The sequence below is a fragment of the Mytilus galloprovincialis genome, chromosome 13, assembly GCF_965363235.1.
Source record: "Mytilus galloprovincialis chromosome 13, xbMytGall1.hap1.1, whole genome shotgun sequence".
Lineage (NCBI taxonomy): Eukaryota > Metazoa > Mollusca > Bivalvia > Mytilida > Mytilidae > Mytilus > Mytilus galloprovincialis.
The window spans coordinates 57,460,678-57,479,629 of record NC_134850.1 but is presented as its reverse complement, the minus strand read 5'-3'; the positions used below and the strand labels follow the sequence as shown (position 1 = coordinate 57,479,629).

At 28.6% G+C, this 18,952-nt stretch overlaps 1 protein-coding gene across 1 annotated transcript; it reads left to right on the top strand.

Moving 5' to 3' along the window:
• Position 1: 1 nt before the first annotated feature.
• Positions 2-18,596, top strand: LOC143056643 (CTD nuclear envelope phosphatase 1-like). The gene is made up of 7 exons (XM_076229803.1): positions 2-238; positions 8,566-8,632; positions 9,256-9,374; positions 10,743-10,814; positions 11,480-11,596; positions 12,614-12,725; positions 13,905-18,596. Exons 1-7 carry the CDS (start codon positions 140-142, stop codon positions 14,048-14,050), a joined length of 732 nt encoding a protein of 243 aa, XP_076085918.1. The 5' UTR covers positions 2-139; the 3' UTR covers positions 14,051-18,596.
• The last annotated feature ends 356 nt before the right edge of the window (positions 18,597-18,952 follow it).

Here is an 18,952-nt window from a genome sequence, read left to right as displayed (position 1 = left end):
AGCATGATGGGAATTCAATGGCGGCATAAATGCAGTGAAACTATCGTCCTTGAAATATATTAACTTTCCCTATCTACATGCTCAATTAATTCCCATTAATGTGTCTTTGCAAACTTCAAAATATAAAAGTCTTGCACTCATGATCAAGTACATTGTTATGGGATTGCGTGGATTCTTCTTACTGGCAGCCAAAATATGGAGTTTCATTTGCTACTGTTTTAAACGACAAGCCAGGGCTGTGAGTGAAATAATTCGATAAATAATCGACTATTCTCTACTCCCTGTCATTGATTTTTTTTTACCCATTGAATAAGTTGTAGTCTTTGTATCTTATTAAGAATATCTAAAAAGGACACGTAGGAATTTGTGTTTCAAACAATAAAACACGAATTATCCAGGTTTGTTTGCCTCAAAACACATTCACACACATGAGTCATATTTGAACCTTACACGTTTGCGGGTAACACGAATGACCGAATAACACTTGTAATGACCGAATAACACTTCAAATTTTAATATTAACACATGTTGGTGACTTTTAAACATTGATTATTAAATAAAAATATATTACAAGTGTATTTTATTACTTAAAAACATTTTACAGAAAGCAGGTAAGTTAATAAAGATCATTATAAATTTATAAATATTCGTGTGCACATCCAAGATGGCGACAAAGGAAATCAATGGATGATTAAAAGAAAGATTGTTTACGAGCCCTCACGATGCCATAGAAGTGAGTCAAGACAATGAAAAAATTAGGTTGGGTGCCTCCCCTTTTCAAGAAAATATGGAATAGTTAACTATTTAAAATAATTGTTGTTTCAATTTTAGTTATTGAAAAAAAAGTATTATAAATTGTAATTTCTACTTAAAAATAAAATATCTGTGTAATATATTTTCAGTTTTTGAAATATAAAAATGGAGATAAACCAAGCCACTTTAAAAATACTAAGATACCATGCACAAGACACGGGCTTACCTGTTATAGGATAAGACATATAAATAGATATAATTTTTTGCAAAATGTGGCGTCCTTGTGGACCCCCGTTTCAACTACGAGGAGTGTTTCCAGAGATTTAGCAAGGTATATATTTAGTAAGATTTTATTTCTCATTACAGTCGTTCTTGTCCAGTAATATAAGCCTTGAACGAATTTCAATGTGAAAATAAATTCTGAAAAATGAATTTGTCTCCGTTTTCTGAAAAATTATCATGTTTGGGTATTATTTCTAAACAATTTGTAAGAAAACCAGGGGTGATCTCGGGTGCACCGGAAGGGTAAGCAGAACATATCCGATATCATTTGTGATACGGTCAACCAACTCGTGATGGCATCGGTAAGATTTATGAAAGGATTATTTCAACTTCACCATTTGGAACTCTTGATTAATAGCTTTCTTGTGAGCATTAACCCTTTATCACAATTGGAAAGCTGAAATTATCTCTTTTGTCTTTTGTTTTTAACCAATCCTCATTGTCAATTTCTAGATGCTTGTTTAGATATTAGGCAAGTAAGATTCTAAACTTAATTCTAAAAAAAGGAAAATACCAAGGACAGCTCATACGAACTGAAATATGTTCATAATGACTCCACGTGAAATGTATTTTGTTCGAGAAGAAGAAATACTCTTTAACATTAAAAGTGTAAATAATCCAGAAGTTCTTACATGTTTTTATCTTTTAAAATAGAATTTTGCCAAAAGAAAGTATTTTATTAAACAGAAAAACTCATATCAAATTAGTTTAAATTAAATCTTTTTCTCAATTTTTATTTTCTGAAGAAAAAATAATTATTAGAAATTCTTAGTGAAACAATGAAGCTTATTACCCTTTTACATTGTACAGAACATTTAGTGCAGAGTGTCCATATCGTAAAATTATTTCATTATCATTTAATGATTAATTATTATTGGGCACGTGTCAGTAAACAACAACTCAATTAACAATATAATAGAACTGTGAGGTAATAAATATTTTGTTTATTGGGACCTCATTATCACAATTAAATCATCTAATTGGCACAAAATATTTCTCTATTAAAACTTATTTGATGTATTAAAATAAAGGAACATAGCAATACAAAAAAACGTAAATACTAAGAATAATAACTGTGTTTCCATTTATTACTATTATTTTTGATATTTGAGTAAATTAAGTATAAAATTTAATACAAATAAAATGAAATAAGAAATAAGTTAAATATAATCCAATTAGTGAAATGAATGTCTTCATTGAGATTAATTATTTATGAAAATAATTACTTTATTCTTCTTGTACAATGTTTTTTTTCTATTAATAAAATATCAACTAAATTTCACATTTGTTCTTTATATAATTCATACACCTTCTAATAAATAGTACATTTGTGTATGTTAAAAATATATATACTTTAGAAAATACTAACCTTTCTAGGGCCTTGAAAATTTTAATATAACAACACACATACGAATCATACATTCAGAAGCTTTTTTATTTTTATTATAAAACAATCAAGTTTATTCAACATTTTTAGTGGAAGAAGACGTCAAGTCTTCTGAAGACTTAAGGGGCTGACCTTTGGCATTGAGCCTCCGTATGCCGCATTCGTTTCGTGTATTACAATTTCATAACAACTTAAGATTCCTGACACCGATTTTTACACATGATTAGGCATCTGAATCATTTAATTTGTAAATTAGGATTGAAAAACAATCACTATCGTAAATATGACCCTTTTATTTATGTAAATTATCAGATTTCATCTCATCCACATGAACGTTATTTGTTTACTTGTCACAGGATGTTTTAACTGTAGATATTTGTATTACGCATGCGTGAATTTGGTATCGGGACAACTCGCCCTGTTTACAAGTTCGCCCTTGAAGTTACGAATTTGCAATCTTGCAGACAAGAAGATTTGTTTTTTTGTAAATAAAAAGGATATATTTCTTATTAAATTGTTGTCTTAATTCATTGTTTTCCTTTGTCATGTGAATTAGATGGCCCTTCTACTCCAAATGGTTTGAATCTATTTATAAAATTATTCAAGACTCAGTTGACAAGAGCAATACGTTGCTGTTTGGAGAATGTGATTAAAATCTAAGCTCATAGAAAAAGAAATATAATTGAAACTCAATGTACCTCCTTCTGAAGAATGTATTGCAATATAAATATAAATTCCTTTTGACAAGAGAAATCTGACTTTTGTCAGAAATATTTTTTTCACATGTGCAAAGGTAATCACGTGTGTCGGCCATATCGGTTTGTTTACAACTATGTGAAGAACCATGACCTAAACATAAATAGTCTCTGAAAGCGTAAACTTCAAGCAATACTATTTTGTCAATCATGAATATTTTCATAAATTTAAATTTGATTATTTAAAGAAATAAAATTATAACAATTACGATTTTTTATAAGAGATTCTACACAGACATGCTTTAATCTATTTATAGCCAAATTAGTTTACCTGTGTGAAAATGTAAATAATTTGTTTACTAAACAAGTAAAGACAAACTATGGATGGAAGATCATAATTTACATAAATACTTCAGGACATTTAATTGATTTTAATAAATATAGGATTTAAAAACTGCAAGTGGAAACAAATTTATTCATTAGCTACATAATCAGCTGATAATTTTATTTCACAAACATCGTGGTGATGTTATTGATAAAAATTACTCCATCAATCCTCCAGCCCTTTCACATATTAAGCAATAGATCTACTTATTATTGTAGAATATTTAATGAATATACATTCATCGTCTTATTGAATATATCATGTATATCGGGTAATCAGATATTTTTAGCTGACAATCTGGGTATCCCATTGGCCGGAGTCTACTGTACTACCAAGACCATGATAAAGATAGTAAATAGTATTTTTTCACTAATTTATTGACAATTTATTGACATAATACTGGTTGTAACATATTTTTTTTTTGTATTTAGGTTGGGACCCCCCACCCCACCCCCACCCCAATTTTGAGTGGTGTCCCTTAAATGAGGGACTGTCCCTAAAACAAGGGGTCATTTTACTGTTGAAAAAAAATAAAGTACATTTTGAAGATTTTTTATTAAACTCAAAAGTGGGAAAATTCATATTTGGAACAACTTTTCTAAATGAGGGGTCAAATTATTAAAAAAGATAATATAAGTTTAGAAACAACAGAAAATTCTTTTGACATGTTTTGACTATTCAGTACTTATTAGATGCATAGTTCTTGGGGAAAAGTTTCATCAAATAATATGAATATAAATGACTTTTTTGGTGCTCATTTTTTACAGTGGGTTATACTGATCTTCCAGTTAGGTTAATCTCATTTGGAGTGTTGTTCCCAACCTGTTAAAGGTCCATCTTTGTGCATAATTTAAAATTGGAAATTTCAGCAAGCATCTAATATTCTTACCGGTACTCTGGAAAATAAACCCTGGTCTGCTAGCTTCATGTATATTTTTTCTACCGAATTAAAACTACAATCATGCAAACAGACTTAAGAAAAAGGTATGTAAGTTAGTCATACAAATATGACACTTTTTCTAGACAATCCAGATCGTGCAAAATACATCGCTAAAAATTGTAACCTTTAAAAAAAAAATTGTGCAGGAAAAACCCATATGGGAATTGGGAACTTTCAAAAGTTGGCGGGTATGTAACGAGCCTTACTTTTTTAAGCTCCATTTGTGGGCAATATGTTTTCTAGTCTGTCCGTCCGTCCTGCTTCTGGTTATAAAGTTTATGGTCGAGGTAGTTTTTGATGAAGTTGAAATCCAATCAACTTGAAACTTAGTACACATGTGTTCCTTATGATATGATCTTCTTAATTTTACTGCCAAATTAAAGATTTTACCTAATTTTCATAGTCAACTGAACATAGAAAATGATTGTACGGATGGGAAATCCATGTACTTATGACCTTTTCTTGTTTGAAGAAAATAAATACATTATAACGATAATGGAACAAAGCAGCCTGGGTTAGTGCGGCTGCTTTTATGGTAATTCAAGTTACCTTTTATTCACCTTCTTCCACTTCAGAGCTATCAGCTCTTTGATTTTATTAAATTTCTATTAAATATGTCAAAATTCTAAATTACGTTTTTATTCAATATTGAGTAAATCGTTAAGAAAAGTAATTGGTGATTGGAGTAATTGCATTGCTTTGATGTATTTGTTAACTTTTCAAAACCTTTCTGAAAAACAATTATTAGACAATCTTCTCTTGTCTATACAGTAAATTATTTAATACTAGTTTATTTTCATAGCATTTCCCTTTGCATTCGAATATGCAATCTTTCTTTTATTCAGCCCATTCAGTCTTCCTCAATGGTCGCCATGTTGGATGTACACACCAATTTTTATAATGATCTTTATTAACTTACCTGCTTTCTGTAAATCATTTCTAAGTTATAAAATACACTTATTATATAATATTATTTAATAATCAATGTTTAAAAGCTACCAACATGTGTTAATATTAAAATTTGAAGTGTTATTCGGTCATTACAAGTGTTATTCGGATAATAACAGTGTTATTCGGTCATTCTAGGTACCGCACGTTTGCAACTAAAGTATGTTTGTACCCTACACGTTTGCAACCTTTTTATGAGGGCAGTAAAGAGGTTACCATGACAAATAACGATATAGATTCTTGTCAAATGAAGTTGACTGTAATTTTCGGTGCATGACAATAAAAGATGTACTTTCATTTAGATGCAATCTAATTGAAATGAAATCTCCCCACTTGCTCATTTTTTTCTGTGTATAATACCAAGCATAAATAAGAGCAAGTATGGACATTTAATTTGAATTAGATTGGTTTGGTAATGGTAATAATAAGGATATTATTGATGAATCAAGTTAAAATTTTAACCAGTGATTATTTTGGGCTTCTGTTAGCATCAAGCTAACGCAGGCCTCGACAATAACGCTTGTCCGATTGTCCGGTACCAGAGGGAAAAAAGGTCGGACAAGTAAAAGCTGTATCAAGCTTGTCCGTCGGGACAAGTACATGATTATTCAGCAAAAATAAATTTAATCCAACTTTGATGAACAGAGTAATTAAAAACAAAAAACAAGAAAACAAATATTAGTTTGACATGTTTCTGCATTCTGTTTATTCAAATGCAAAACCTTTTTTCTTCAACATGTTTACTTGCAATCGATAAATTTTAACTGGTTCTTTGTCAGGTACTTTTCAACAGGTAAAAGGTATACTATTCTCGGAAATCAGTCTTACTGATCCGAATCAATGATGTGCTTTGTAGATAAGGTAACTTTACAGGACAGTTCTTCACCTCTACAGGTTTAGCTGAAGTTTAATAAACAGTTTGGCACCGTAGGAGACATATTTAGTAGACATGATTGATAGACAGTTTGGCAAGGCAGGAGACATTTTGGGACCAAGACAAATCATACCTCATTTTGCTACCTTATTCTGTTCCTTATAACAAATACCATACTGGTAATTTTTTCACAAAATTTTTATTTTTTTATTTACCATTAAATTCACACAATCATATTTGATCATAAGAAGGAACAAAAATACTGACAATATGGTGACCTATAGTTGTTAATTTCTGTGTCATTTGGTGTCTTGCAGAGAGTTGTCTCATTGGCAATCATACCGCATCTTCTTTCTATTGATTGCATTTCAATAAACTTTTTTCAACTTAAAGAAAAAGGATTATACAAATCCAATGAGTGTACAGGCCTATCAGATGGTGCCTCGTGTTTAGAGTCTGATGAGACTGACATTGATGAAAAACTAGAACCTAAGTCCTGAGACATGACTAGATTCAGTTGAACTTGACTCATGTTTTTGAAAAGTATTTCAAATCAAAAGAAATACATCAAATCCTGTCTATTGTTTAAATTCTTTTTGTTCCTTTAATCAAGTAAAAATATAAAAAGGTTATTTTTAATAGAAATTTTTTGGACAAGTAACAATTTCATTCGGACAAGTAAATTTTGGTATGTACTTGTCCGACAGGACAAGTTGAAAAAAAAGTTATTGTAGAGGCCTGTAACGGTAGCCGAAAATGACTTTTTGATACGTGACAGTAAAGGGCATTCATACCCTCTTTTATTGGTTTTGTATTAAGTAATTTGTAGTAAAGTTTTGGTAGGTGTATTGCTATACATGTAGTTTATTTTTTGATGTTTTGAAATGAAGTGAAATTATGACGTTTTGTTTAATCATGATTTTCAAACGCACAACAATAATACCATGAATACCAAATTTAGCTGTGTTTAAATATTAATAAGCAGTATATCATACATAATTAACAATAATTGATCATCAAATTGATAAAAAAAATAACCATAAAATTTCCCTAGTTTTTATTCAGGAAAATAATTTTTTAATGATTATTTATTAAAAATCATCTATTTATTCAACTGAAATTTGAATAAAAATTGTATGTGAACGGACCTAGGGAGCAAATGTGTGAGGTTGGATTCGTGTAGGGTGTAAAGGTATATTTTGCACAATTGACCTGATAAAACATAAACATGTATCAGTTGGTTATAATATAGATGTAGTCAATAAACAACTTTCAAATTTGTACACTTTACAGTAAATACCTATAATCAGGTCTGTTTGCTCCGAAAACACATTTGCACCCTACAGGTTTAAATTAAAAATTATTCACAAAAAAAAAAAGGTCTGTTTAGGTTTTTTTCAATTCAAATGTCTCTTTATTTTAAAAACAATAATAAAAAACTTTTTTTTGAATAGCCATACAATAACTAAAGCATGAATACAAAAAACCTTTATACATTTTTAAAAATGGTGTAGAACAGATCCAAGTTGAATGTGTGGGGTGCGAACATAAATGAGAGTGAACATGATTTTGGGCAAACAGACATGGATTCTAAATACCCTAAATCAAAATGGTTATTTTGTTACTTCACAGTAAGAACTCGTTCATAAAAGCATCTGGAGGTATACCCTGGGTCAAACTGTTAACATGATTCTGGGTGAAACATCAGTTGGTATAAAAAGGAATTGGAGCAAAATAGGGTGCTGACTCAAATTTCATAGTGCACTTAAGTTATCCAAGCTCAAGTTTGGTTAAAATTATGTACAGGTTTTAGGTAGTTAACCTTGATGTTATGGTCTCAAAAACTTAAAACTTGCCTTTATTTTTTATGTCAAATGTGTGCCAAATTTGGGTTTGATCCAGATTGCATGGTTTGCTGAACTTTGAAATGTGACAGTGCAAAGGTTGCATGGTGCCCTATTGACATATTTACTGGCTAATTGTATTTTCCATCGCAGGAAGAACTTTGTTACACATAGAATGCATATAAAAGAATACTGAAAATTAATACAATTTATTTACGTAAAAAAAGTAATTGGATAAATATAGTAATAATTACAAGGAACATGCTAAAATGTACACAGAAACCATAATTTCATTGATAGATCACCATTATCAGTGGTGGTTATTCACATTACTAAATTCAAAATTTAGAAAACAAATCTAGAATAGGTATTTCTAGCTATAACTAGCCATTTAGTTTTATCTGACTTTTTCCATTTTGATTATTAATTTATTAGTTTGATTATTATTTTGTTTCAGATAATTCAGCACCAGACAGTTAAATATGAGTGCATACCATTGTCACCATTATCTAAACACCGACTGAGTAAGTTACAGGTCACAAATAATATACACAAAGAAGGCTTAAAAAAGATACACACATTCATGACATTACCCATACATATTTAACAGATCACAAATAAGGCTTAAAGAAATTTCAAAATATACACACAGAAAGTGTTCACAATTTTACTTCAAGAATTTATCTACTTATTTAACAATGTTTTTACAGGGTTGAAAAGTGAACTTGTCAGTTGGTTCATACATAGTTCTTACATTTATCAATTACAGTGTTCATTACTTAAGCAAAATTGCCAGCTGAGATGAAATTAAAAAAAAAACTGCTCAATAATGGAAACGGTGTCACTGTCTTTATTTTTTGATATTATAATGATAAGCAAATAAAGTAGGTAAAAACACTGCCCAAATATAAATGCATTATAGAAACAGAATGTGATTGATTCTTGAACAATGAGAAAGTATGTAAATGCTTTGTGAACTATGTTATGGATGGAAGTCCTTGCTAAACTTAATAGAGTTAAAAAAAAAAAATGCACATACTTTATATTATTAAATTTGCAATATAAATTCACTAAACATTAAAAGAGATTACTGTAATATGAAAACTTAAGTCTTTTGTTTTTGTAACAGTCAAAACTTTTTTTACAGGTATGTTGAAAAGAAAGATATTGGTTTTAGATTTAGACGAAACATTAATTCACTCTCATCATGATGGGGTTCTTAGACAAACAGTTAAACCAGGAACTCCTCCAGATTTTGTATTAAAAGTAAGTTAACAAGAAATCTTCTAGATTTTATATCAGATTTCAATGTTCTCGTCAAAAAGTGTCATGTGATTTGAATTGTGCTATTTCAAATTATATTACAAACTTACATTTATAATACATTTTATAATAGAAACCTAAAAATATTACAGTACACAATGGTAAAAATAAAGCTCCAAAAGCCAAATGGACAACACTAGAATTTTTATTAGAGGACAACAAATTCACTGAAAATTTTATTTAAGTGGTAACAATTTTACAAACACCTTGCCTTAAAATAATTTGGCTGGTTTACTTTAATTTTCATAAAATTTTGACAAAACTTTTACTTTGGCCCTTTTTGATAAAATATAAAAAAATTCAAAAAACTTGAATCAAACACTTTATTGGAAAAAAATTATCGAATATATAGCAGCTTGACAAACACTAACTTTGATCATTCAAAAGCTTCTCATAAACATTAGAACTTGATTAAAAAGGTTCAGTAGATTGTCACAGAGTTATCTCCCTGTAGGGTAATGTACCATCTAGTATTAATAAGGATGTTATTGACATTGTTATGTAAAGTGGAAATCTTTGTTTACATCCTGAATGTTATTGACATTGTTCCTTTTTACATCCTGGGTGTAAGAAAGTAAACTGATATCACTTACTGACTTATCAAGTTCATTATCACAATTTATTTCAAATTTAAAACTTGTGTTAGAAATCAAATTTTGAAGAAAAAAAATTATGAAAGAATCCAATGTTAGTAAAGACTGAAAAGTTATAATTAGTTAGAGTGATGATAATTTATGTTAATAAGGTCTCGTCTTTAATTCATTTATATCAACAGGCTGCCTTATGCATACTGGGAATTATAAGCACCATAGTAAATGAGCTATTGAATTATGAATTTGAGTTTTATGAAATTTGTAGAAATTTTACTTTACTATGTTTACACATAATATTTTGTATATAAATTTTAAATCATATTTAGCTGTTGGGTCCTTGAAACAGTATTGTCAGTGTTACAATTGATGTTGCAATGATATAAGTTCAAATTCTGCTGAGGGAATGATAATAGGCATCCCCTAACCAACCCTTGTTTGGATTCCTGACCCTTCATGCTTGTTGAAAAAAATAACATTTGTGTTGTATTATTACTTAAACTGGATTTTCTAGATATGAAGAAAACAATTTTTTAAATAGATTTCTGGTTGATTGACTCTCTGTTTGCATTGCTGAAGACAGAAAACAATCATAAAACATATATAATAGTTATTGGTCTCAAAACCCAAAGTCATAAATGATGTTATAGCATTGTAGGGCTAAATGGTAAAATCCAAGAGAAAATAAATATTAATGAATTTGTTTATTTTATATTTTCAGGTAAACATAGATAGACATCCTGTTAGATTTTTTGTTCATAAACGACCTCATGTTGATTATTTTTTAGATGTTGTAAGTATTTATCAATTTTAATCTTTGAAAATTTTTGAATGGATCAGTTCTTGAAAAGATTAAAGTAAACATGTATTATATATATGTAAAATTGAGAATGGAAATGGGGAATATGTCAAAGAGACAACAAACTGGCCCAAGAGAAGAAAACAGCCTAAAGGCTATAATGGGTCGTCAACACAGCAAAAAAATATGTATCACTTTACATAGATATCAGAAAATGCAGTAAGATTGTCAATGAGACGGCTCTCCTCCAGATAGCATAAAAATTAAGTTGGAAAGTTTTAAGATTAAATTATGGAACAAGCCTGCAGTTTTCGCTGAGTATCCTATTCATTTGTAAATTTAGAACAGTACTGATAGATGCATGAGTCAGTACCATAAAACATGCACTCAAAAAAAGGGACAATGGAAACTACTATAAAAAATATTTATTTGCAAATGTACAAAACAAGTAGTTCAGTCGATAATAAATATTGTCCTTTTATTGCTCCACTCTGTTAAACTTATATGAGTGTATGCAAGAAAAGACATGACTGTCAATCATCATATTTCAGTGCTACACTCATCATCTGCTAGCTTTGTCAATTACAGTATTTCACATTGTACCTGTCTATGATTAAAGAATTACAGATTTTCGTTTGATACTATGATATACTTTATAGGTTAGCCAGTGGTATGATTTAGTGGTATTTACAGCTAGTATGGAAATATACGGGGCTGCCGTAGCTGATAAATTGGACAATAATAGGGGTATATTAAAAAGAAGATATTATAGGCAGGCAAGTAGTGTGAAAAAAAACCTAAATATATAGCTTTACTCAGAAAGTTTATTGCATCTAGACTCAACACAACTTGATATATTTTCATCAAAATCATGCATGCAAAAATTAAAAATTACTTTAAGTTTTAATTTTTTCTGCCCAAGCTTGTTTTTTACCATGATGTGGAGATGTGCATATTTTTATTGTAAATTGCGATAGATTATTCTTTCGAGTTATTGTTAATTACAGGTAAAAAAAAATCAAAAATGTTGAAAACAATTGGAAGCATTGGTTTTCCTACAATTAAGCTTTGAAATGTAATTCAATTTTACATTCATGTAGGTTAGATATAAGTAGACAGGTCAAGGATCCTGCATTTTTTTTACATACTTTCTGTCTTTGAAATTTCTTAAAAGTTTGGCCGCTTTTTCAAACTATTGTATTTATTCACACTAGATTCATAGAATCAACAAACTGGTGTTGCCTGTGAATCGCATTTACTTCATTAATTTTCTTACTGTTTTGCTAAAAACGTTCAAGACCCGATAATGGAATGCAACAGTTTAAAATTTGTAAATATTTCAAAATTTTAATAAGGTACTGTAAACAAAAATTTATTAAAAAATGAAAAACTTCACACATAAAAGATGACAAGTCAAAAAGTGATTATGTGCCAGGAGACTGCTAGAATGCATGATTTTGCTTCTAAAAACCTTTAAAAAGAACAAACAATTGACTTACCAAATAAAAGATTTGATGCTTTTCTCATTAAGATCAGCTGATTTATATCTTATCTAGAAATGTAATGCATTTAATTTCAAAATAAAGGTTATAAAAACAGATGCAGTTTAAACATTGGCTTTTGTATAGTTAAGTTGTAAAGAAAATGAGGAGAATCTAAATAAAGGGAGATAATTTCTTAAACAATTTTGTGTAGAGAATGTTTGAACTTTACAACAAAAAATTACTTTAGAATATTCAAGAAAGTTATGATGGTATTTTTATATTAATGGTTTATTTGTTGTTGTTTTTCAGCATTGTCAGTTAATGCAGGGAAGTTATACAAAGCAGTTAACAGAAATATGTAAAGATCTCTCCAGTATATTTATATTAGATAATTCACCGGTGGCTTATAAAAATTATCCAGGTATTATTGAAATCAATTAGTATTTGCATTTCTTCATATTTGTATATTAAAACGTTATTAACAAGGCAAATTCAAACCGACCTTCATTTGATGTAAACATTGAATGTGAATAGATTGAGAAGACTTGTGCAAATCCTGACGACCTTTTCTTAAATTTGAATACAAAAAAAAAAAACATTTTATTAAATTTATGAATTATTATTATTACATTGGTTGCAATGAATTACATTGATTTCCCAGTTAGATAAAAACCGATAATTTCACATGTGAAATAAACGTGGTTATTTCACTCTCTGACGTCATACAACAATAGGCGTTGTCAAGACGTCGATAATGGCGGATCAAAACAAATTGTGAATGCATAGAAAAAAGATATAGTTCCTTACATGTTATACATTAACTTCTTACAAAAAAGCCATTTGCCAATGTAATAAAAAGAATAACTAATTAAAGAATTCAAATATCGAAAAATATTCAACGCGTGACCGAACAACACTGATAATCAACTCATGCGCTACGCGCATTCGTCAATTAATGTGTTGTTCGGTCACGCGTTGAATATTTTTCTCTATTTGAATTCTTCGATTAGTTATTCTATAAATAATGTAATATTGGCTTATATAAGTGAATATTGAGATTCAGAGTTCACAAGGGTCAATTTGGATAATTTATAAGTTTTATTGAATTCAAAGGCAAAGAAACAAGAAGATATGTATGAATTCTATAAATGTTTTTTTTTAATTTACAGATATACTAACTAGTGCCTTGATTCATTGTTGCTGTTTTAGTCTTTTTTTCAAATAATAAAAACTTCTTATAAAAGCATGATTCAGTTAAATTTCAAATTCATCACAGATTTGTTTAATTTCTTTTCAAACAACACTATTCTCAAAAAAAAAAGTCACTTTTCAGTGAATCAAGAGACATTTTATTGGATTTTTGCTATCATTCCACACAACGCGATACTTATAAATTCATACTTCAATAAACCAACAAACCAACAGTATTTTCATTGCATTTTTACTATTATTCTAAACTATACCTATTAAGTCATTGTTCAATGAATCTACAGATTATTCATGGCTTTTTTACTATCTTTCCAGATCATGCTATTCTTATATTAAAGTCATGGTTCAGTGAACCAACAAATTATTCATTGTATTTTTACTTTCATTCCAGATAACGCTATTCCTATAAAGTCGTGGTTCAGTGAACCAACAGACATATCACTTCTATGTTTACTGCCGATGTTAGATGCTCTACGATTTTGTCACGACGTGCGATCAGTACTTAGTAGAAACTTACACTTACATAAAACAGTTTGAGGATATTTTAGAGTATTACCATGATAATAATTTGTCTCGTCATCATCATATAGCCTGAGGACCACTACCTCTGAAGTAGAGATCTGTATGGTAGCTTGACAGGGACAAGATTGGCAGAATGTGACTTAATGTATGGTGTGCTCTACCGGACATAAATGGCAGTGTGAATGCAACCATAACCTTGTATGAATGCTTGAAGGCAGCACGATATATATCACTGTTTTGTATGAGGGTTTCAAACATATATGTATTAATTGTGTAAACAAAAACTTGAAAAATATTGTGAAATTTTCCTTTATATTTGAAATAAGTCACCAGTTTAGTACTGTTTATTGTTAAACTTGCAAAAATTATACATGCTATCTCTTTTTCTGTCTCTGAAAATGTTGACCATATCTTTAAATATATTATGTAAGAAAATGAAAAATTATAAGCTTATTAGCTATTATACACTTTGTTTTTTCTTTTTACTAGATTTTTCCTTTTTTTATGAATAAAAGAAGATTATGACTATACCTCAATTAGACAGCAACCCATTAACACAAATAACTCAGAATAAATCTTGAGGTCTATATGGTATAGCTGTAAAATGTCCAGGCTTTGATCAAGCAAAATAAAGTTTAAAAAAATATGTAATCATTTTTTTTTTTCAAATTAAAATTTTGTTAGTCCCTTTTACTTTTTGTTTGGACATGTTGAATTCTGATTAAAACAGTAAAATTTACTATATCTCTCTTTGTCTTTCAATTTAGTTTGAATGATGTGATAGAATAGTTTAATTAGGGGAGACTAATTGGCTAGAATATTTTAATTTTAAAAGATTCTTGGTTGCCTTATTTATGTACAAAAAAGTATGCATTTGAACAATTATAGTTAGAACAATAATTATTTCTGATACTAAAAACTATAAGAAAATGGCCTTTTTTCATGAGAAAGAAGGATTCCTATAAATAGCTCTATAAAATCTTATTAATGTTGTTTGAGAAATTTGTTCCTTTTTAAAACAACTATCTAAAAGATTATCTTTATTCCTGTAAAAACAATTGCTTATCTCACTTGAAAGTTATCTAGAATGTGATTTTAATGGCCGTTAGCTGGAGAGTTGACATACATTCTAATGTTCTCTTCTAATTAACATCTTCAAAAATTATATGAAGAAAATCTTGCCTTTCAAAAATTCTAGAAACAGTGAATAATAAAAAATTCTCAGACGTATCATACAGTTTGATTTTAAATATGAATTTTGTTACATGTTATATCTTAAACTTGGCATAACTGACACCTTGGCTTTTGGTCATAAAACTTTACTGTGTACTCAGGAGTTCAAAAAAAATTGTGATCGAAACACAAAATCCAGTATTCTGATAAGTTGATATATTAGTCTGAAAACAAAAATTGTGCTCAAACTTTTCTATGACCTCAGGGCCCAACCTACAAATGATAGTACAGCTTTATTACTATGTCACAAGAAAACATCAAACCAAAAAAACTCATTCTGATCAGTTTATAACTGTTTTATTGGTCAACTTTATATTAGTATATTGATTGATTTAGAGTGTTATATTTTGTATATAGCTCAAGACAGTGTATTGACCTTTAGATTATCTTATGGTTCTCAATGTATTTTGGTTGCTGTCTCTCTTGTGTATACTACATCTTAGATTATCTTATGGTTCTCAATGTATTTTGGTTGCTGTCTCTCTTGTGTATACTACATCTTCTTTTATTCATATTTTATAAGAATTTAAAGTCAGTTGAAACATTTATAGGACTTAAAGTCTTGTTATATAAACTTATTTCTTATTATAGAATATAGCTGTTGAATGAAATAAAAACTCTTAAAACAAATATGACAGTTTATAGTGTAATAATGAAGTCTAGACGGTACAAAAAAATGAAATTTACAAAGTGATTTCTAAGCAGTCTTTTGTCCATTTGATTTGTAAAGATGTCTGTATATATATATATATCAGTCTGACAAGGAAACTACTTATTTTGAGTTAAGATAAAAAAATTCTTTCTGAAATTAGTAAAAATTATATTTTTGTCATTGTTGCCTATAAAAGTAATTTGCAGAAAATTATTAAAATGTTTGCATATAAAATGTTTTGGTTTGATAAGAAGTGCAATTTCTTTATTAATAATTTTGCTTTTATTTTAAACAAATAATTTGAAGTATTTTGCCTGTCTTCCAGTAATATTTACACACATGTAAATAAAAAAATACTTGAGGCATTCATAAAAATTCAGGTTCTACAAAACAATATTGTAGCAATAGATACTTTTTTTTCTAAGGTTGTCTTTCTTTGGTCTTAATCTTTAGGACGACTTGTACACCTCATAACTTTCATAAACTTGTAATGTTATACAATGTTTTTGTTTTGAAAGTAATTGACAAGTATTAGTTTACTGTATGTTAAGGTGAAGGAAAAAAAATGTTTATATAAGGAACCAAAAGTATCTGTCTTCCCTCGATAATGAAGATTGATCTTTATTGTTAAAATAAACTTGTAGTATTTGCTTTTATCATAAATCTTAGATTTTTATGTAACAAGTATTATAAACATTGATACATTTGTCTTTGGAAATGAATGTTTTTCTTGTTGATTTAAAAATATCAACAGTTTTTAATAAATCTATAAATAAGTTTATACTTCATAATTTGACTTCCTGTTTTACCTGTAATTACACACACATTAGTTTACCTTTAAATCTATTGTAGGTAAGGTGAATACCACACAACAATGCTGTCAGATGTTTGCTAATTTGATTTGCTTATGTCATTAAAACCTATTGAACTTTTGACATCAATCTATTTTCTTTCTTTGTTTATGTTTGTTTTTATTTCTTGACATTATCCCAATTAGGTATCTTAACATTTTATTGTTGATCAGAAAACAATTATACTTAAAACTTGGCAAAGAATATTTTATTAAAATTTCAAAGTTAATAAAAGAAATACAAGCTGTTATAGTAGCATTAGCTGTTAAAGTTAAGATCACGGGTCAAATTCGTCATATTTGATTTATAATGTACTAAAATGTATATCCAAATTATAAAAAGTCTTAAATATGATCAATTAACAAGGCATTTTATCAATAAAATGTTTAAGCATTTCATGTGTATTTTAGTCTAAAGACGCCATCTAATTAACCATCAAGCTGACCTCCAAAGATTGCATATTTAAATTGCAATGATAAATATGGATATATGGTAGATAGATTTAGAGCACAGTCTATTGGATTTAATTATAAAACTTCAATGATATTTAACCTAGTCTTATTCACCTAACATGCAGTCTTCTTGCTTAACCAATGACCCTCCAGGCCAGGCTTTTACAATTTCTTTCTGGCCTTTTATAAACTTTTCTAGAAGCCAACATGATCCAACTTGAATTTTAATCAAATTGAGCTTGTTACCTGTGGATTCAAAAGTTTAATTATCATGAAGACTGAACATGTTATTTATCGTAAACTGGTTGTTCTAGGTGAGATTGGGATATCTATTTGAAATATGATAGGAGTCAAATTGTGATGGTTTTCTGGCTTAAATGTTTTGCAATTTTCTTTGTTAAAGTTCAATATATAGTGCTATACTTATACTACTACTAGTTAGTTTTGTTGATTTTTTAGAGTATATCAAACTCAAATTTTATCTAAGAAAAAGTGTACTTTTTGTTGACATATATTAGAAGTAATTACTGTAGAAACATTAATTTTCGTGGGGTTAAAATTTCCGTGGTTTTGTCTCTGTATAAGATTTCATGGAGTTTTTAAATACTTGTTTTCCAGTATATGGAGGTGATGTTATATGTAGGTTAAATTTTCGTGGTCTTTTTTATTTCGTGGATATGTTTTTTTCACAAAATAAACAAAATAAATCCTCTACAAAAATTTCTGCTTTTACATTATATATAGAGTTTGATTCAGATTTAACCAAATTAGAATATTATATGTTGAGATAATTTCCTTTCAAAATTGAAGTTTTTTTTTATAAAACTCTGACACTGATAGTTGTATAACTGTTATATTAGAAAGGTCATAATTTACAGCATTGTATAGACATGATGAAATAATATGTGATATCAATATTATAGTTTAAACATATTTATTTATTAGGGATTGGGAAACAAGTTTTGCAACTTATATTAATCCCTTTCCACTTTGCAGAAATAATAATAGATTAGTCCATATTCTATGCCACCTCAGAAAATATTAAATGAACAGATAACACTTCACTTTTAAATGGTCAGTACATACTTTTAAGGTGTTTAATTAGTAAATGAAACATTAATATTCACTTTCAAACATCAAGGATATTTGAATAATCCAAAATTATAATTCCCCCCTTATTAAAGTCTTGTGGGAAAATTTTAAACTATTTGCCCTTATACAAAATAATAATCCAAAATGAGGAGGCATTATAAATTAGAACAGTTGAACCTGAAGCAGTATTTTTAAGTAAATCTATTAATTTAATCTGTAGAACTTTTATCTCCCTCAATAGCAATAAAATCATCAAAAAATATATCTTTAAAAAAAAAATTTATAAAAAATTATCAATTTTAATCAAATAATTGTTTCATATCTTTTATTGCAATTTCTGAATTAAAATAGAAATAGCTTTACATGACTGACCAATTCTCCTGTTCACTTGAATGTTTCCCTGTTGAAAGATGAAATAATGATAAAGTAAGAATTAAGGTGGTACCCAACACTTTGACTTAAATTAATATAACTTTTAATTTTTATAAAATTCTGACAAAATATTAACTTTGACCCTTTGAAAAAGATATAAGAATTTCAAAAAACTTGAACTAATCACTTTAACGGAAAAATTTCATGGTATATATAGCAGGTTGACAAACATTAATTTTGAGGGAGAGATCCGTTTGCGCCAAAA

Excerpts from the sequence above, each read along its gene's own strand:
- LOC143056643 (XM_076229803.1), top strand. The coding sequence starts at position 140 with ATGATCAAGTACATTGTTATGGGATTGCGTGGATTCTTCTTACTGGCA. Across the intron at positions 11,597-12,613 it reads AAAGAAGATATTATAGGCAG|CATTGTCAGTTAATGCAGGG; the intron begins GCAAGTAGTGTG and ends GTTGTTTTTCAG. Across the intron at positions 12,726-13,904 it reads GGCTTATAAAAATTATCCAG|ATAACGCTATTCCTATAAAG; the intron begins GTATTATTGAAA and ends CTTTCATTCCAG.